The 19,924-nt window shown below is 39.0% G+C and overlaps 3 protein-coding genes and 1 long non-coding RNA gene across 9 annotated transcripts in view; 2 read left to right on the top strand and 2 right to left on the bottom strand.

The window, feature by feature from the left end:
* ankrd12 (ankyrin repeat domain 12) overlaps positions 1 to 5,761 on the bottom strand; it is a 20,580-nt gene extending 14,819 nt beyond the window's left edge. For both annotated transcript variants that reach the window (XM_008334664.3, XM_008334666.3), the window contains exon 1: positions 5,626 to 5,761. The gene's annotated coding sequence lies outside the window, so the exon portion shown is untranslated. The remainder of the gene's footprint in view (positions 1 to 5,625) is intronic.
* LOC103396537 (uncharacterized) lies at positions 4,479 to 7,335 on the top strand. 5 transcript variants are annotated; one of them, XR_003048727.1, is made up of 2 exons: positions 4,479 to 5,432; positions 6,271 to 7,335. It is a non-coding gene; the product is annotated as an uncharacterized LOC103396537 (long non-coding RNA). The 5 variants fall into 5 exon arrangements; XR_523364.3 differs by lacking the exon at positions 4,479 to 5,432 and adding an exon at positions 5,776 to 5,915; XR_003048728.1 differs by lacking the exon at positions 4,479 to 5,432 and adding an exon at positions 5,922 to 6,153.
* ndufv2 (NADH:ubiquinone oxidoreductase core subunit V2) lies at positions 6,971 to 10,618 on the bottom strand. Its single transcript, XM_008334662.3, has 8 exons — positions 10,463 to 10,618; positions 9,695 to 9,757; positions 8,898 to 8,960; positions 8,658 to 8,774; positions 8,360 to 8,528; positions 7,911 to 8,020; positions 7,332 to 7,408; positions 6,971 to 7,235 (listed from the first exon to the last, which is right to left on the bottom strand). Exons 1-8 carry the CDS (start codon positions 10,502 to 10,504, stop codon positions 7,142 to 7,144), a joined length of 735 nt encoding a protein of 244 aa, XP_008332884.1. The 5' UTR covers positions 10,505 to 10,618; the 3' UTR covers positions 6,971 to 7,141.
* Positions 10,619 to 11,613: 995 nt separating this feature from the next.
* Positions 11,614 to 19,924, top strand: part of acss2l (acyl-CoA synthetase short chain family member 2 like) — a 14,939-nt gene continuing 6,628 nt past the window's right edge. Inside the window, exons 1-18 of the mRNA XM_008334659.3 lie at positions 11,614 to 11,900; positions 12,045 to 12,240; positions 13,320 to 13,411; positions 13,532 to 13,635; positions 15,219 to 15,291; positions 15,546 to 15,621; positions 16,134 to 16,218; positions 16,762 to 16,899; positions 17,038 to 17,208; positions 17,341 to 17,474; positions 17,646 to 17,778; positions 17,883 to 17,939; positions 18,020 to 18,100; positions 18,464 to 18,572; positions 18,798 to 18,866; positions 18,982 to 19,158; positions 19,603 to 19,677; positions 19,772 to 19,903. Of these exons, the coding sequence (XP_008332881.1) occupies positions 11,777 to 11,900; positions 12,045 to 12,240; positions 13,320 to 13,411; positions 13,532 to 13,635; positions 15,219 to 15,291; positions 15,546 to 15,621; positions 16,134 to 16,218; positions 16,762 to 16,899; positions 17,038 to 17,208; positions 17,341 to 17,474; positions 17,646 to 17,778; positions 17,883 to 17,939; positions 18,020 to 18,100; positions 18,464 to 18,572; positions 18,798 to 18,866; positions 18,982 to 19,158; positions 19,603 to 19,677; positions 19,772 to 19,899 (2,022 nt within the window). The 5' untranslated portion in view covers positions 11,614 to 11,776 and the 3' untranslated portion in view covers positions 19,900 to 19,903. The remainder of the gene's footprint in view (positions 11,901 to 12,044; positions 12,241 to 13,319; positions 13,412 to 13,531; positions 13,636 to 15,218; positions 15,292 to 15,545; positions 15,622 to 16,133; positions 16,219 to 16,761; positions 16,900 to 17,037; positions 17,209 to 17,340; positions 17,475 to 17,645; positions 17,779 to 17,882; positions 17,940 to 18,019; positions 18,101 to 18,463; positions 18,573 to 18,797; positions 18,867 to 18,981; positions 19,159 to 19,602; positions 19,678 to 19,771; positions 19,904 to 19,924) is intronic.

The following is a 19,924-nucleotide window of genomic DNA, read 5'->3' on the forward strand; positions in this document are numbered from 1 at the left end:
GCAGCAGCAGCAGCAGCAACAGTGCCGCTCCACTATAACTGAGTCAGTGGAAGTTTGGAAGCTGTAGGTATAAACTATCTGATCTCCCTTTGGTCTATCATTAGGCTGCACAAACTGTGTATACAAAGAAACCAACCTAAAAACAACATGGGTTTTTGATTAAAAAATAAAGTACTAAATGAAGACAATAATTTGTACATTTTCATCTTCAGATGTATTTATCCAATAACTTACAAATTAGCTGGTCTGACTGGCTACATCCCGTAAGCGGTTGCATTAAAGTGCTTGAGTGACCAGTCATGGTTTCTTTAGTATTTTTGAGGGAAAACAAGGAGTTGTGATTTAGTTCTTCACTGCCTTTTCATGTTTCATCTTTCACCTGAAACCAGAAACAAGATGCACCAAATATTATTTTGGTATGAAGTTATAAACACAATATAAGGTCCAAAATTATCCTGTGGGTAGTTTGAACTGTAAATTTATATAAACGCTGTTGATGGAAGACAAACACCAACCCTGTGATTAAGTGCTTGTTATGCTATATGCTGTCACCCTGAGAGCTCTCTCTTAGCTACAAACCAACTTTAAGCCTCCGAAAATAATGTACATGTTTCCAATACATCTGTATACTCAATCAAAGTATAAAATCCTTAGCAAAAGAATTTGCCCTTTTCTCACAGTCAGTCTGAACTGAATGCATATTCCAACAGACAACACAAAATGACACTGCATCCCTGTAAGGCAGCTGTTCATCTTCTACGTGGACGCAGCTCCAAATATACAAGGATGAAGTTCGATGCACAGCTCATATAAATCACCTTATTAAAATGTCTACAGTCTGGGTTACAAGCACCAAAACGGGGCTTAACCCAGGGCTCACCAAAATGTACTGAGAGCCACTTGAAGCCTGCTGCCACTGCCCTGAATGTAGGTTAATGATCAGATACCCAAGCAGTGGACAAGAACAATGAGGCCTTTAGTAGCGATTAGGGGTTAAAACGGAAGGGGGTGGGGAACAAGGCAGGGATTAGAGCAAAGGTTAGGACCTGGGCATAGATCTCGTTCTCTCCCCACTAAAGCGTCAAGCTCACATGACTCAGCCAAACACTGGGAAAGTGTTTCCACACAAGCCACATTAATGTCTACACTAAAATTTTAAATATAAAAAGTAACTCACAACACCATCCACCAGCTTAGAAATGAGGAGAAAAATGTGAACTAAACTGTATCTCAGACATGACATAATCTCCACCCGACACCAGTGACGACATAGACCTGTGTAAATTTACACTTTGGTAAATCACAAGCTTCCATCCATCTTCTTTAATATTCAAAGTCTGTTGATTAAAGTTATTATATAAAACACAATTTACCTTCTTATGATTCACAAGATTCTGCATTGCTCAGAAGGCCAGACTTCCGAAGCAGCCAGGGTAAACAGGATGTGTTCGTTCTTTCTGGCATCAATACGGCAAAAATAGTCCAAGAATAACAAAGCCGAACCAGACAAGCCAGTCAAATTGTCTATAAAAGTGCAAATATGTTGTTAGTCGTTCATAAAGACAAACATAACTTCTTCTTCGAGACAAGTAATAAATACTCTACCTAAAAAGAAAGGTTTTGATGTACTGCACCATCACAGCAGTCCACATATAATATGGACAATAAAATACAAATGACCACTACAAATACTACACTCCTACAAAACAAAAACAACACCCTGCATACACCCAGCTGCTCGTGAAGACTTGCACATGTTGTGTAATCAAGCTGTTCCACCCTCCTCATACACAAAGACTCAGACCTGCACTAATATAGACTTGCAGGGCAATTCAAGGCTATAACACAATAACTGTGGTAAACACTGCACTAAAAGTAGCACGAGGTAGATTAGTCGGCTGTTTGGAGCAGTAGTCAATAAATGAAAGAAATAACAAACCATGTCCTATCATTATTGTATGTAAAATATTCATTGACAGTGTGTTTTCTATTACCAGTAGTGAAATACAGGATTTCCATTATGTTTATTAAGTAGCAGTGGCCACAGTCACTCATTAATTTCTGTGACTGCTTCAGAACTGCAGCACAACAATAACTACCTGTTACAGTTAACAGTTGTACCTATGATAGTACAGTAACAATAAACATCCTAAAGTGTCTCACCCACGAGGCAGCACTTGGTTTATCGATACACAAAGTCTGAGGTTATTATAGTTTTAACGTCACATAAGATTTAAGTGCTTAACGGTAAAGTCGGCTTAATTGTAGATTATGCTCCTCGGCAATGTTCATATGTCTGTGGCTCACAAGATGAATAACAGTGGCAGGCTCACATTTTTCTTTTCAAATCATGGGCAGTCATGATGTCATAGAGAACATGGCTAAACACACGAAAAAAATCCATCCATTATCTTAAAGTCTTGGTGCCCATACTGAAATTGACTTTTTTTTTTAGCTCAATTCTGGTTAAGATAAAGAATTGTAAAAACATGTACAAAATGTACATGCATGTTTGTACAAAAACGTGCCCTAGACAGACAAAGTCTTCACTTTCAAAACGGAAAAGCAGCAAACCGTGACCAGAAGAAGAGATGAAAATCATTGAGGGGTTTTCCCCCTTAAACAATCCAGACACAGTATTTATTAAAAACATAAACAAAAAGAGAAACTGTGCAAAGCATAACGTTAACCTAAAGCAAAAGCTCAGAAGTTTATATTGGCAATGCAAATCCAATTTTAATAAATATTGGGTTCAAATTATATTCAAATTTTATTTTTTTACAAGATAAAGAAGAAGTTTTTCAAATTGTACTTGGTTAGATTCTTCAGGGTGCAGATTTTGATGAATAAAAATACAATCTAATAATGACATTACTAGATGGTTTAAAAAAAGAAATCTTCTTTTTTAATTTGCAAGTCATTGCATACCACCTCAAACGCTGGTTGACCAACATTACTATCAGACGAAAAGTGCAAATCATTCAAAACACTTATGTAATCTGTAGAGAAGGGAGAGAGAATTTAAACTCTCCAGTGCACCGACTCTGGGGGAGGACAGTGCATTAAAAACACTGACTGCTGGAAACACAACAACACAATTTCCCTTAGGTCTGACGTGCATAGCCCTTTTGCATCACACAGTGCTTTTATTCAGGACAATAGTTTTAATGGGCCACCCTTCAATGTGAGGCAGATAAACTCGACAAAACAAATAAACACCTGCCAAGAAAACTAAAGTTATGTGCAAAATTCCACTCACAATATTGGTAAATATGTGGGTGATCCATACAAATATATATTATCATGTGTCAACGGGAGAATATAATTGTTCATTTTTCAAAAAGCATTTTTACATTCATCAGTACAATATAAATAATGTGTGACTTCTTGCTTTGTGGCCTAGCACCAAATGACACACTGGTCAGGTTGTTTGTGTTGTTGTGACACAGGCAAACAGGGTGTGACCCTGCCCCGCCTGTTGGCTGCCAGGACTGGTTCTAGCCCCCAACCCCTGACCCTGAACAGGATTAGGCTGTAGACGGTGGATGAATCAATAAATGAACGTGTGTTAGGGGAACACAGTCTTGTGTTGTCGGGGCTATATAAACATCTATGCCTTCAGGTCAATGTCATATGAAGCAACTTGCTAAAAATGAAACCACCACACAGGAAACCTTTTTAAACAAATAATTTAAAAAACTGTTCTAAAATAGCAAGGCATAACTATGCAAAAATACTGCTGTGCATGTATGTTTAATTTATAATTCTTGCGCTACTATGTAATGAAAATGAAAAAAATTATTTCATTAACAATCCTAAGATACTAGGTAATTTTTTTTCAATTTTTAACTTCTCAACTTTCTACACAATAAGCATAAGCACTTTCTTGGTCAAGATCACAGATCCACAAAGGATTTAAATTGAGTTTGTTTGCCTGGTTAAGATAAATACAAAAAATAACATTTTTCTTTACTATTTATAATTGCTGGTGTTATTATTGTTATATTAATCTCTCAAGTCTTTTTCTTAGGACCATATTAAGTATAGTTAGGGATACACAAGACAAAATGGTCCACCTTTTAACAACCTGCGTATTGAAGAAATTAACAGAAATAAGTGAGTGGCCCATATCAAGGTTATTTGCAGATGAGCAACCAGATTAAAAGAGAAACACCATGAACAGGTGACAGTGACCTGTCTGTGGTGCATGAAAACAGCACAGGATCTGTTAATAAATGAAGGTTGGTGATATGGGAGCAAGATAGTTTGTATGTCATTGTACTTAACTAATTAATTGCATTTGTTAAACTGTGTAATTATGGGCTAATTACTTCGAAGCAAATGTGGTCTAGGTTAACCACTCTCATCTCACGTTACCTCTAAAAGTCTAGTTTAACAATGTAAAATTATCTTATATGTACCATTTACCAGGTTTATACACTGCATAACAAAGTGGATTCTTATATGATAAAATATTATCTTATAATAAATACAATATATAAAATTACCTGAGAACGAACTGTTAGATGATAAGAATATAAACACAGATGGTCAAAACATTTAAAATTATTAAATATTAAAATTATTTAATGTAATGACTAAGTCACGTGTAAGACATTCTTTCATGTCCAAATATTGAGATTAAAGGAGCAGTATTTGTATTAAATTGCTAGTCAAATTCAAACGCGTATGTACAGTTGGGGTGGCACTATTTAAAATGTAAGGGTGGCGGTTTTTGTCGTTTCAGAGCGGTCGTTGCACGAACGGACAGCCATCTAAAAACAGGCAGCTTTTGTATCAGGCAACACACCCCCAAAATGTCAGAGTCACTGGCTGGGAGGCGCAAAGAGCTCACAGTTATTCATGCTGTTCCACTTCATTTTAAGCATAAGCAAACCATAACTATATGAACGAAATATATAAGCTCCAAATTGTCTTAATATGATCTTGGTCAGATCGTTAAAAATTATTTTAATTTAAATTATTTACCCCAAAGTAACATCGCTTCTGTTTTGCGATCAATCCTCAGCCAGCAATATGTTATAAAACGCTAATATTAGCAACTTATATACGGTTACTATTATTTATGTGGTTACACTTAGACGTCAGGGGCCAGCTTAGCGATACGGCAAGGCTGATAGAAAGACACGTTATATCGAATACCATGTTGTAACGGCACTATTACAAGACATAGAGCAGAACGCAAGCTGAGACAAAGCCCACTGCAGCCCCTCCGCTGCCCTCACAGCGAACGTCCCCCACCCCATCGCCTCATCTCAATTAGCTTAGCTGCTTCCCTTCACCACACATCCTCCCTGGCTATTTGGCAGCTCTGCTTCAACCCGACATTTTCCTCTTGCTCTCTGGACTCTGCAATGCAACAACGGTGACTAGATAAAAACACGACTGTCTGAATCCTTACTTCTAGACGGGTAAGGGACTCAAAGAGCGTAACGCACGTGGCTCACAACTAAACTGTACCAAAAGCAAACACATAACATTCCATTTTCTCACGCACTTTACGTCAAGCTATCTAGCGCGTTAGCCCGCTCGCGGTAGCCAGATGGCTAATGTTAGGAAGCGAATTTTACCACAATCGCACAACAAATCTAATAAGATACTTACCTTTAAACTGCCCCGCACTGTGCCGCTGTCTCATGTGCCTTTTGCTATTGGTATATACTGCGTAATGTAAACAATTATTCTCTATAAAATTAGACGTTTACAGTAGCCTACGCTAGTGTGACGTTCATCTCTGGTTTGAAAACATCGCAGCCTCTCGTCGTCCGTCCTCTTCCAGAAAAGCCCAGCAAAACACGCGAGCGTCACTCTGATTGGCCCACGAGAAACACGTGACTGAACAAACCCCACCGAGCTTATAAGGTCTCCGTCTGCTGAAGAGACCGTGTTGATGGGTATGTTTTATACCATTTGTATCTATTTTTACCACAAAATAGCGTATTTCGAATAGTTTTTGTTTTATACCTATGATGTTTTTGTAAGTTAGAAGCGTTTATAATCCTTTAACTAAAGTCTGCCGTGGTAATACATACTGAAAGAACAGAAGAGGGAGAACCGTAATGGGCATTTGACGTCATCTTTTCCATTGCTGTGCTGCGGTTAGTGCGTACGTTGCCGAAGCTGACGTCCGAGGTTTTGTCTGTCGTACTAATATTTTTACAGTAACGTCAGGCGATTGAACCCTTTGAATTGCGACACAGTAGAATTGCAGTGTTTTTCACGCTGTCACTTTATATTTGCTGGTTTTAGGACTGATGGCGCAGTGGCATTTGCATCATGGAGGAATGCTTTACGCATGCGCGTTGGTGCACATTATGATCCATGTTGCAGAGCAGGCTGAAGCTTGAAAGTCGCCAGAGGAACGTGGGATGGGGGAAGGGAGGCCGGCGAGACACCCAAACGCCACCAGGGCGAGATGGTAGTGAGAGACGCAGTTTAATTCAAGGATCTGTATTAAATTTAAAGGCATCTTAAATATGTGTAAGGTATTCTTACCCCCATTTTTCTTATGCACAATATGAACACATCTTCAATAATGTATAGTCCAAGTTGTAATTCATGTTCATTATAATTTTGTATGTTTGTTCAGTATTAACCATTAATCAGTCATTACTTTAGGGCCCATTTAATTTTTTGTTTTAGGTCACGTAGGTCAAACATTGACCTGGAATTATTCATTTCTCTTATTATTTGTCTTCTAAATTAAAAGGTAGGCAAAGCATTCCAGTTGCATAAGACACGGTTGCAGCAAATGGCATCACATGCAACAACAGGCAGCGTGTGTGCTGTCTTTTTAAAAAGGATTAAAACATCAAGAACCTCAAATGATGCTTGTGCATTTGTGCACTGTCTGCTTAAAATGGTGCAAATTTCAATGTTATTGACTATGACCTTTAATCTGCAATATTTACCTACAGTTTAAATAAATACTATTACAAAGATATTTAAATAATATAAAATTTGTTCAATTTTATTTTTGTCTCATTAATATAACTGTGATGCAATGACATGTAGAGCGTAGCTTTATGAACAATTTATTTACACAATATGTTTGCATTATACATATCAGTTTCAGTGAAAGGTTTGCTGTTGGCAAAAATGAGACATTTACCAACAGTCTCTACAGATCCTGTCTTACACCAAAGCCTGGTCCTTTCGGAGGCTCTGTGAGAGAAGTCAGGCCTCCTGCAGGCTCACAAGAGAAACGCCCACTTCTGTAATTCAAAACAACAACAACCACAAAAAAAAAACATGTCAATGTGTGGCAGATGTGAATGAAATTTTTCAGTGACATTAAACAAAACATCTACCTGGGCCCTGGTGGTGGAACTCTGCCTGCCTTTAGATCATCAATAATATTCTCTATGTCCTTAGGCGTTAGATCTTCCTGAAAATATACAAGTACAAGATACTTCAGTACAATGTGTAATTATTAAAACAACCCATTATTTCATAGCATTTTATAAAATGTAATGTTTGATTGAGATAATTATTGCAAGCCAGTATAATTTCTGAAAGGCTGTTAAGATTAAAACAAAAAACAAAAAATGATGCTATCAAAAAGTAGAACACACAATTTGGTACCATTTAAATATCAAATCAGAACTGTGAAATCAGTGATAAGAGGTAGTTAATGCATTTTTAAAAACAGAAGCGGATTCGTGCTGCTTGGTTGATAACAACCGGTTATAACGATATAAAACACACCCACACTATCTAATTCTACGGTTTTAATCGATAATAGATAAGTATTGTGTATAAATAACCTGTATTTATTTGTACTTTGAAGGTTTCGTGTTCCTAATGTAAGGCTGAGCAAAAAACAGTTAAGGTTTTAACTTAATAATGTTAATTAAGTTATAATAAGTTGGAATGCAATCTGTACTCACATAATAGTTATCATTGATCTGGACCATTGGAGCATTGACGCAGGCACCTAGGCATTCCACTTCTATTAGTGTGAACATCTTGTCTGGAGTAGTCTCACCAACCTTGATACCTGCAGTGAGGCAAATGAAGACATGCTGTTTATGGAGATAATGTACTAGTACTACGTAGGAATACGCAAGTGTTACAAATGTTATATTCCAGTTTAACAATACTAAGAACTGTTACTTGATTCACTAGGAAATAGGAGACTGTCACATTTAATGTAAACAGGAGTATTAGTCATCTGGGTTAATTTCACTTATCGTTTCATGTTGCAACTTTCTTTGTCAAATTGCACTTGTTTAGTCCATTTTTCCACAGTTATGTACAACTCAAAATTAAAAAAATGATAAAAAAATATGCATATGAACACGTGTCATTGATTTTGACTAAAAAATGCAAAACTTACCAAGTTTGTTTTTGATGGCTTCCAGGATGCTGTCAGAGTTGCAGAGCATGCAGGGTGTTGTTGTGCAGATCTGAATAAAGTATTTTCCCACAGGCTGACGCAGGTACATGGTGTAGAATGTTGCTACTTCATACACCCTCATAGGAGGTATATTTAGCACTTCTGCAACCTGAGTGACAATAATTTTTGTAATTTACATGAGAAAAACAACCCAGTGTCATATGATGTACATTGAGATATGACCTAAATACCTTTGTAAACCTAAGAAATGCAGACAAGAGAAAAAAAATCACTCTGCCTTGTTCATTGCTGAGATGGGGAGCCATCCATGTTGCCTTTGGGCAAGATCCAACACTGGAAGAGTGGCTGCTTGCATGTATCCTTCAGGGTACATGGAAATAATGGTTTGAATCCTCTGCAACACAAGTTTTTTTTTTTTTTAAATTAACAATTTAGATAGATTGACTCAGCATCTGGACATAAGTCATTTCTAGTAACATAAATATAGACATTTGAGCAGAACAAATGTCAGATTTACCTTTTTGTTCTCTTCAGTGAACTCAAATGGGATATCAGAGTTGTTGTCAGGGGTATCTCTGTGCTGAGAGAAAGACAGCAATATGTATGTTCAATATAATACTTGGTGTATTTGCATCAAATCCCACGTATCCTTAAAATATGTGAAATATATTCAATTTTGACTGCGCAATTATGACCTTACAAAATACCTGTTAGAATTTATTACAAGTAGCCTGTCATGGTTAGGGTCACATTTATTTCTACTTCTGCACACACTGCCACCTTGTGAGCAACAAAGAAATCTTGCGCAAATTAAAACATCTAAAATGTGAGGGTCTGACTTTTAACACATCCAAAACATTACACTTTAAAACTACTTTGAAACTCGCAACCTCTGTGGCACATTTTTATATCAACAAAGCTCGCAAACATCTTTATTTCCAAGAGACTAAAACCATGGCACATTTCCATTACCAGTAAATCACAAGGGCTGTTGTTGTGAAGCATGTCTTAAATAGGCTCCACAGGTATCTCAATGGGGAATTAAGGTTTTTTTATTAAGTATAACAGAATAGAAGAAGAAGAATGTATTCATGCTTTAAGACTAAAAATGTCAACATAATGAAGCACCACAATAAATTTGGTGAAGATATTGTATGATAAACTCTTTCACAATGAAAAAATGAGAAATTTTGTTTGTTGTCCCTACTCACTGCTATATTGCTAGATTATCTGAGAAAGACAAAATCGAAATAACAACATAAATTGCAATACTACACAATTTCCTACACACCAGAGAATAAAGTTGGCACTCACCACAAAGATGCCCCCAGCTCCAGCACGTGCAGCAGACCGATGCAGATGCCTGACCTGTCTGGCCTGTAAACCAAACAACAAGGGAGTGATGAAGGAGAAGCATCAAGATTCAAGAAGGTACAAAAATAAATAAAATAAAATAAAAAATGAAGACCAAACGGAACACATTGTGTTGTTGTCGTTATCTGCTTCAGAAGCTGTCCTTAATTATAGACAAGCATAATAAAGTTTTACATATATGTAGTTTGGATTCAAACATTAAAAATATGGTTAAATGTAACAACCTTTTATCAATAAATTATGTTTATAACTACGTACATTCTTAAGAGACACAAAATACTTATACTAATACTATAATTATTAATTTATATAATAATATAAATAAAAACATTAAACCTTCTATTTCACCTACAAAAACCTACAAATTGAATTGTTGTTAAACTAAATAATTAAAATATTTTATTTTGTTTCATTTGTATTATTTCGTAACATATTTTAATGAGTTATTTTCTTACATTGGCATCGGAGCACAAACATAACTATCAGTTGTATAGAACATTTCAATAGCTCTATAAAATAATTTATTTTTTAAAACGTTAGACAGCAGAAGGCTAACACCGATAGCATGCTAGTGTTTTCCCAGCGTAAGCTGTATCAGGGCCTCTGCTGCTGTGTGCCCTTGTGAAAAGTCACGGCATGTTATCTAAAAATGACAACAACAATAATCGCAACTTTTAGCCAGAAGTACAAAGAATACATCCATCATACCGTGTGAGAGACAGCCGAGCGAAGAGCCCCAGACAAAAACATCTTATAGCCTCAAGTTTGGTCCCGGTCAAAAATGGACAGTACACCAGCACATCAAAATAGGCTCTATCCTTCTCGATTAACTCTGCCTGACGTCGACAAGGCGCTGCGTCGTCTAATCGATCCCAGAGTGGTAATTTGAGCTCAATACCACTCGTTTGAGTCGACAATCACTTCCTCTGAGCTCTGTTATGTAACCTGGTAGTCGGTGTAATATGACCAGAGGTTACTAGGAAATAATATTCGGTATAATATTCGATCTTTTTTATTATAAAAAAGATCGAATTGAAGAAAAACAATGATGACACCAAATTAATTCCTTGTCAGAAAGTTAACGTTTGAGTACTGGTGTATATACAACAAATGTTTTATAAGCATTTGATTAAACCTCATATTTTGACGATTTATGTTTATAGATAGAAACATAAATGATTATCATTTGGTTGCAATTAATAAGTAATAAATACGTTTGGGTGATTCCAATTTGATATTATTTTTTCTTTCTTGCAGTAAAATTATGAAATGTTTGAGGAAGCAAAACAACTTTTTTCACAGTTAGTAGTGAAGTCACATGTAGTTTTTGCACAATCCTGATCTCAAAAATGTTGCATCAACATTCAGTAGGCTTCAACAAAGCACAACCTCAAATGCATTCTATAAAACAATGTAAAACATGTTGACACTGAGTTGGCTGTATTTTAGATTTATGCTTTCTACAAATAAATTAGGGCTCATTCAGGTATAAAAAAACAATTTGTACTTTAGCTACATACAAAATCCCAAAAACCTCACAAACCTTAAGTATATTCAATTTCTCCTATTGGGAAGTAGATATAGATTAATCATAGCTGAATTATACAAAGTGCACTATTACTAATTAGAGCAGTTTCTATGTCAGCTTGAACTTCCCTGCTCTTGTCTGCGTGCCAAGAACCCATCCATATATATTAATTCCTCCTCCCCCTCTGCCTCTTCTTTTATCTCCTTGCTCTGAAAAATATTACAATCAACAGGCCAGGGATGATTCAGCCAATAAAAAAGTAGGAGTGCTGAAGCTTGGGTAGTGATTGGCTGCAGTGGCACTATGCAGACTGGATAAGGTCTGGGCTCATGGATGGGAGGTGGGTCCTCATGCGAGCTGAACTGTGCTGCTGTTATACTGAAGGCCTAGTAGTGTTATTACTTCTCCCAAGAGGATCAGCAGTGGCTCCAGATTAACCTATTTTCCAAGTCACCCTCAGATGATATAGGACTGTCTGCGTCTGTACTTCCACAATGGTTGTACCTAAATCCGAGGACAAAATGTACTACCCTCCTCCTGACCTGCAGAGGGATGCTCATGTTCCTAATTTAAACTGGTATCTGGAACTGTACAGGAAGTCTCTTGAGAATCCAGAAGGTAGGACAAACACTTGTGAAGTTATAGTACTAGTGTGTGTACTAATATTATGTATTCCACTGAGCTCATGTACATGCAGTATCTCCTTGTCTGTCTGTCCTCTTTACCCTTCAGCATTGACCTAAAGTGTCACATTTATTTCAGCTTTCTGGAAAGAGGTTGCTGATGAATTCTTTTGGAAGAAGCCGGCAACTGGGCCAATGCTGCAATACAATTTTGACATCACCAAAGGCAATATATATGTCAAATGCATGGAAGGTGCTAAAACCAACATTTGCTACAATGTCCTGGACCGACACGTCAAGGAGAGGAACCTCGGTGCGAAGGTTGCCTATTACTGGTAAGCATCAACACATCAGACCAGGAATAAGTAATGGCGTTGATGGGAAATGCTGCGCAGAGTTATGTCAGGCACTCACAAGTGCTGTGTCCCCCACTGCAACATGAGCACCACAAAACAAACCACAGACTCACTTTAGTTTCGTCTCTCTTGCAACAACATTCCAAAGTTGTCCATTTTACACTCATTGCAAAAAATTTCCCCAGATTTCGTTATTTGGTTAAACACATATTTTGTACATTTGTATGAGTCATTCTTTTTTTTTTTACAAACCACTGCTTTTAGTAAAAGTTTAAAAACGGTTCCAACACTGAGTAAAATCTAAATTTTACTATTTAAATTAATAGTTTACTTAAATTACTTAAAACTAAATAATAATAAAAATGACCTTTTTTGTGTGTTTCCTGTCTTACATCAGTCTGTTTGCTTTGTCAACTAAAGAAGCTCGGCAAACAAAAACCAAACGTCCTGCAGTTCAGCAGTCATATGGGTCCATCCAGTACAACTGGACACAGCAGCCACAGCAACCATTAGACACGCGTCTAAGTGTCTTGACAGTGTTTGCATGACACCCTGTAGTTTACATAACACATCTATTCAACTGTTTGCCATGCAAGTTCAACAGCACATATGAGGAGTTTAAACTGCAGTGTGTCAACTTTGTATGATTTCGGTATGAGTGAGCAAACTTTGTTCCACATTTTCTACACTTTTGTTCTGCATTATTTAGATTTTATTTCCATTTTTTGTAATGGATTTAAAATATGCCATGACACTCATATTTCACTACACTAACAATGACGTCTGGTACAAAAGTGAACCTGCTTTTTTTAAGTTCTGTCATACACCACCTACATAAATCCTGTCGGTGAATGGACTCACGGTCGGACTTTGCACCCGTGTGTTGTTTAAAGACCAGTCCGTCACAGGCATTTTGTTCAGGTACTCACCATTAATGATGATGATACCTGGACCTGCTGCCCTGTGGAAACACTGTTTTACACTACAGACCTGTCAGAGATTCAAACACAACACATAGAAGATTTGTGTTGATAATGTGTATTCTCTTGTATTAACAGGGAAGGAAACTCGGCCAACGATCACATGACCATCACCTACTCTCAGCTGCTGAGCCAAGTCTGTCGCTGTGCTAACGTCCTGAAGCAGATGGGTGAGAGCTTTAAGGCATTTGCAGCATCTAATAATTCCTTTAAATAAACTACTGTTTTCTGCTTCAAAATATGTTGCATTCTCAGTGATTGTGATACATGAATATTGGTCTCTGATTAAGGTGTGAAGAAGGGAGACAGGGTGTCCATCTATCTACCCATGATCCCGGAGCTGGTCTATACAATGCTGGCCTGTGCCAGGATCGGTGCAGTGCACTCTATTGTGGTAAGTGAAAAGAAACAAAGGTATCATGTTCGGGTATAAAGGCAGCCTCCACCGTGGGGTGAAAAGATGTGGTGTGACTCAACACTTTGTGCTGTACTATTGCCAATTATGAATGAATGAACAACTGCCGTGCTACTATGAACTCCTCAGGGATGTCTTTGTTGTTCAGTACAGTCTATTGCTGCATCAAATAATTCTCTCCCAGACTGTATGACTGCAAGTAGAAGCCAAACATCCAACCATAGCTCAATACTCTAAACTGGACTTTTCCTTACACTCAGTGACCCACTTTCACACTCTTCTCTTCTCTCTGTTTGAACACCAAAAAGAGGTCAAATTCGTTTTTGACAGCTCGGAGGAGTCTTCACTGACCTCAGTTCAGCCTTTGGTCACAAACTTCCTGGACCTGATCCTGGCAAACAGAGGTCCGGGTGGTGCAGAGTATTTAAGGTTACAACCTTGCACTGTGTCTAAAAAGCAGCCAACATGTTTGTTCTCTGACTCTGTTTACCACTCAAACATTACCAGCTGAACCCGAGCTCTCGTTTCTGTCAGCTGGGACCCGGTCGCTCCTATAGTTATCAAATGTTGTGTGTGTGAACACCAACAGTAGCAGCAGCAGCAGGAGGGGGACACATGCACATGAATATGTGGGTCAGACATTCACTGGCTGAATCCAACTTGGGAAAACATCAGAGTAATTCTCCAGCCAAGCCAGTGCTATTTTAGTTATTTAACCTTCCCATCTAAGCAGAGGTTGGAAGCCTGGTTAAAAATATCTCCACATGGCTTCATGTCATGACTCCCCATTGGCCTGTTTTGGGCAGACGTACATGAAGTGACCTTGTCTGTACTCTGTCCTTGTTATGAACTTCAAATCCCTTTTTTTTAAACATCACATTATTGTTGATAATACCAGCAGTTTAGTTATTCGCTTCACTCTCTGAACAGTTTCGTGAATTTACTTGGCAGAGAATCCTGTCACAGATGGGACCAGACAGGGCCGCCAAAGACAATCACACTGTGACATTTTGCTGTGTCCAGAGTTCGTCCATGACTTGTCTTCACAATGCTGGCACCAACACTGAAACTCGATATTAACTTTGGCAAGAACAGCATCATCTGGTGGGAGGTGCAACAGTTGCAGTTACATAAAGGGTCAGTTATACATGTTGGTGCTGAGTAACACTTACCAAGGTGACCCGTCTGTACAGTGTTTCTGTTTTTGCATAAAACACTAAAGCAACCCTATGCTCAATTGTGGGGATGGATCAAAAAACACCAAACCAATCCAGTCAAACCTAATGTAACCCAAATCAACCTAAACCAATCCAAACCAAAGAGAATGTATTCTTGTCTTTCCATTCTAAGATATTTGCTACAACACCAGTGACATATAAAGCCAGGAACATAAGACCTGAAATATGATGAACACTAGTTTCCTTTTTAAGTCTCAGGTTTTGTAACGGCCTACTTTTTTTAACCTCTTTATTTTTGTTTTTGTCTGTTTCTTTTGTCTGTTCATAGGCCTACTTTTTTAACCTCTTTATTTTTGTCTGTTTCTTTTGTCTGTTCATATTCAGTTTGCAGGTTTCTCGGCTGAGTCTTTGTCTGAGAGGATTAGAGACGCCCAGAGCAGTGTCCTGGTGACAGCAGGTTGGTACCGGCTAACCTCTGACACACTTGTTGTGAGACACAAGTGCACCAGTATGTAATGTGTTAGTCTGCTGGCATCGCATCCTGGCTGTAAAGATAATGTTGGAGCTGTAATTGACTCAGTGTTTGAACACCTTCTCCCTGCTGCTGCCGTGTCTCATTATCTATTGACATCTGTCACGTCATCTCTCTCCCTCTGTCTGTCTTTCCATAACTCCAGCTTCTGTCCCTATCTCTCTTTTTGTGACATACAGATGGTGTTTACAGAGGAGAAAAGCTGATCAACCTGAAAGAGATTGTGGACGAGGCTCTGGAGAAGTGCAGGGAAAAGTAGGTCCTGCTCACAGGGCTAACAATCCCAGCAGCCACCTGTGTTTACACGACTTACTGACTCAACCTGTGGCACTGACACACACAAACACACATAGTGGTTGCTAGGCATGGAGAGGACCCACACAACCTGGTTTCCACATGATGGAGTTGCTGGGCAACATACTGTAGAGAGCTGATATTCATTAGGGAAACCCGCCCTGCTGCTGCGCCTCTGTGGCAACCGCAGCCTCGGAGGGAGAAACAAAGCATCCTGGGAGTTGTTAAAAAAAATATAAAATGATAAATATTGGTTATAATTAAACCTAGTTGCCATTAATAATAATGACACATATAAAGGTCTTAGATAAATTCTAATTATTAAAATTTACTGTCATTTGTTGTTGTTGTAATTTGCTTACTATAATTTGACAGAGCGACAACAGAAACAGGAAGAATCATCAAAAGAAATAAGGATTTTAAATGTAGTATTTTTTTTTTCATTCTTTTTATCATTTTTCATGTCACCACAGAGCATCGTCCACAGTGACCAAGTGCCTTGTCATCAAACACATTGGATTAAAGACAAACAGTGACGCTGCATGCATCAAATTACAGGTAAACAAAATACAACTGAAACTGCAGTGCATGCTATCATGTACTTTAGAATTGCATTTTTTAAAGCTAATTTCAACAGAACCACGCGGTTTTATAATAAACATCGGAACTATTTCTTATTTTTCCGTATACATTTTCAGTTAATGAACCCATTTATATTGTCCAAACTTATTTTTCCGTATATATTTTCAGTTATTGAACCCATTTATATTGTCATGATTTGATTTCCATAACCATAACAGTCACCAGTACAGTGGAAATGTATACGTCTCTACTGAAGAACTATTGGTTTTTATGGCGTTTCAATTGAAGACATTCATAAATCCTCACGTCGTCCATCATCCGAGGCAAACAACATCAAAAATAGCCCCACAACATGACCTCCGCCGCATTAGGACTCAGAACAAGTCTCTCACAGACCTCTCACAGTAATTTACAGTGAGCTGACCTGAGCTACTGCAGCCTCGGAGCAACCATAATGACTGAACAACACTGCCGGGTTCTCTCTCTCTCTCTCTCTGTTGTTGTATTGTATGAGTTCAGACCCCCTGGGACTCGCAGCGAGATATGTGGTGGGATGAGGCGATGAGAGGATCTGCCGAGGAGTGTGAACCAGAGTGGCTGGATGCTGAGGACCCACTGTTTATCCTTTACACCAGCGGCTCCACTGGCAAACCCAAAGTAAGACTCAGCTGCTGGTTGGACTTACTTAATACTTAAAGCACATCTTTATGAAGAGTAGATAATCAGCCGTCTACTTCCAAACACACACACAGTGCCACAGCCCTCATGTCATGCTCTGCTCTCTCTATGGTACAGGGTGTTCTCCACACAGTTGCTGGTTACCTGCTCTATACCTCGCTGACCTTCAAGTACGTTTTTGACCACCAGTACGATGACGTGTACTGGTGCACGGCAGATATCGGCTGGATCACCGGCCACTCTTACATCACCTACGGCCCACTTGCAAACGGTGCCACGGGCGTTCTAGTAGGTCGAGAAAATACTACATAGAATTGCTTTTCATTTTTTGCAAATCTGGAGATTCTGGAGAGCAGACTGTGGTGGTCCTCTCCCTCCTAAAGGCTTTTGTGTGTGTGTGTGTGTGTATGTTACCTCCAGTTTGAAGGTGTTCCTGTGTACCCTCATGTCGGCCGGTTCTGGGAAATTATTGAGAAGTACAAAGTGACCAAATTTTACACAGCTCCCACCGCCATCCGTCTGCTGATGAAACACGGACGGGAACCACTGGAGAAGTAAGAAACTGCATCTGCTGAAATCACAAAAGAGGGGAAAAAATTGTTTTTGAGCAGCACACACATAATAACATTAACTTTGACAGTTTTGTAAATATAAACTATATTATATTACAAACCTCACAGAAAATATTTTATTTATTCATTCATTTATTACCTTTTTGCTCTCAGCTACGACCTCTCCAGCCTGAGGATCATGGGTAGTGTGGGTGAGCCGATCAACCCCGAGGCCTGGCAGTGGTACCATGAGGTGGTCGGTCAGAGACAATGTCCAATTGTTGACACTTTCTGGCAAACAGAGACGGTAAAGGACGCATCAGTCATTTGGTCCCTTCACTCTTTTTGATTCCAACAGACTACAGTATATGTCACTGTGGTCAGTATGATCTTCTTCTTCCTCCTTTGCAGGGAGGTCACGTCTTGACTCCTCTTCCTGCTGCCACGCCGCTCAAACCTGGATCAGCTGTAAGCTACCAGAGCTTTCAATTTATAAATTGTGACTCGAGTTTATACTCAGTTCAACGAGTGCACACATTCTTTTTCAGACCTTTCCTTTCTTTGGGGTTGAGCCAGCAATCCTCAGTGAACACGGCGAGGAGCTGGAGGGTGAGGCCGAGGGTTATCTGGTAAGTTGAATTTCCCCAGTGTGGGATCAATAAAGTTCAATCTAATCTAATCTAATCTAATCTCACTGCAGCGTAATGCCGATGTACTAACGCAGCAGCTCAACACACATACAGTATCTAGATACACAATACAGACTTGGTCTCTTGGTAATAAGTTAATTTCTACTGTGAAGCATTAGTGGTTTTGGTTCCTGTTCATTAAAAACGTTTTTTTTATAATTTTGTCACGTTATAAACTTCTGGGTTTATTCCTCTCTTGATTGTTTTTTCTTTAATGATAAAGTGTCAGTTCATCAGTAAATATAATTTACGGTGTGTCACAGTCAAGTTTGTTGGTGTATCTTCTTTATTGTGTTTGTGCAGGTATTCAAGAGGCCCTGGCCTGGAATAATGCGCACTTTGTACAAAAACCACGAGTGCTTTGAAAACATCTACTTCAAAAAGTTTCCAGGCTTTTACGTCACTGGTGACGGTGAGAAACATAAAGATTAAGATCTTTTCTTTTTACTCTTTGTCCTCTCTGATATTTGACTGTATCTGTCATATCAGAAACAAAGACTGCACCTAGTGCAGTATGCACAGCTCTGTGAAATACCAGAGAATATCCCAAGAGAAAGCTAACAATGTTATATATATATAAAAGAAAAAGAGTCTTTGGACTTTTCATCATCTGTTCTCCTCTCGTCTCCTGTGTCAGGCTGCAGGCGGGATAAAGACGGCTACTACTGGATCACAGGGAGGATAGACGACATGCTGAATGTGTCAGGTACGACACTGACATGTGTTGCTGTCAGTTTCTGCAGCTGCTTAAAAAACAGTCTTCAGTGTTTTTTATTGTCTTGTGTAAAGTCACAACAACAATTATACTGTTTTGACTGTAGGACACCTGCTGAGCACAGCAGAGGTGGAGGCTGCCCTGACAGAATACCCCGGTGTGGTGGAGGCCGCGGTGGTGACCCGGCCACACAAGGTGAAGGGCGAGTGTCTGTACTGCTTCATCAGCCTCAAAGACAGCATGGAGTTTAATAACTCGGTGGTGGAGGAGTTGAAGAAGCTTGGTAAGTCGTAATAATTAATGGATGCAAACTACTCACATTTATCCTCTATTTAACTCCTTACATTGTTTTGTATTGCATTATATCTAAGAAGGATGTTTCCATGGAAACATAAGATGGAAGCATCACAGAGGGCAGACGACACTGTATACTGTACTTCATTCAAATGACTAAGACTTTAAGATAATGGTCCATTAATAAGCTGCATACTTAAGGAATGAGTTGCCCCCCCACCCCCTCCGTCTCCCCCACGTGGGCACATAACTACTGCAGGGTCACAGCAGGTCAAAAAAAAAAGATTTTAATACTATATTTGATTGTGACAGTGTGAAGATGAACTGAAGTGTAGCAGAAAATACAGTGTTTCAAAAAAGAAAGGCTTGAGAATTTTGGTTAACACTGACCTACCCTCGTGACACAGGTTCTTCCTTTTTGTTCTCTTATCAGTGAGGGAGAAAATTGGTCCAATCGCTACACCAGACTTCATTCAGAACGCCCCTGCACTCCCTAAAACACGCTCAGGTAATCACCTTTTCACAGTAACTGACACCAACATCATCCTCCTGCTCTCTCATCACATCATCACCTTCTCTTCTCCAACTGATCACTTACGCAGGGAAGATCATGAGGCGTATCTTGCGTCAGATTGCACGCAACGACAAAGACCTGGGAGACCTTTCGACCCTGGCCGACCCCAAAGTGGTGGAGGTGCTCTTCAGCCAGAGATGTGAAGCTGCGGCCTGAACACATCGCCCCCTCTACGTCCTTC

Source organism: Cynoglossus semilaevis, chromosome 20, assembly GCF_000523025.1.
Source record: "Cynoglossus semilaevis isolate Cse_v1.0 chromosome 20, Cse_v1.0, whole genome shotgun sequence".
NCBI classification, from domain to species: Eukaryota; Metazoa; Chordata; class Actinopteri; order Pleuronectiformes; family Cynoglossidae; genus Cynoglossus; species Cynoglossus semilaevis.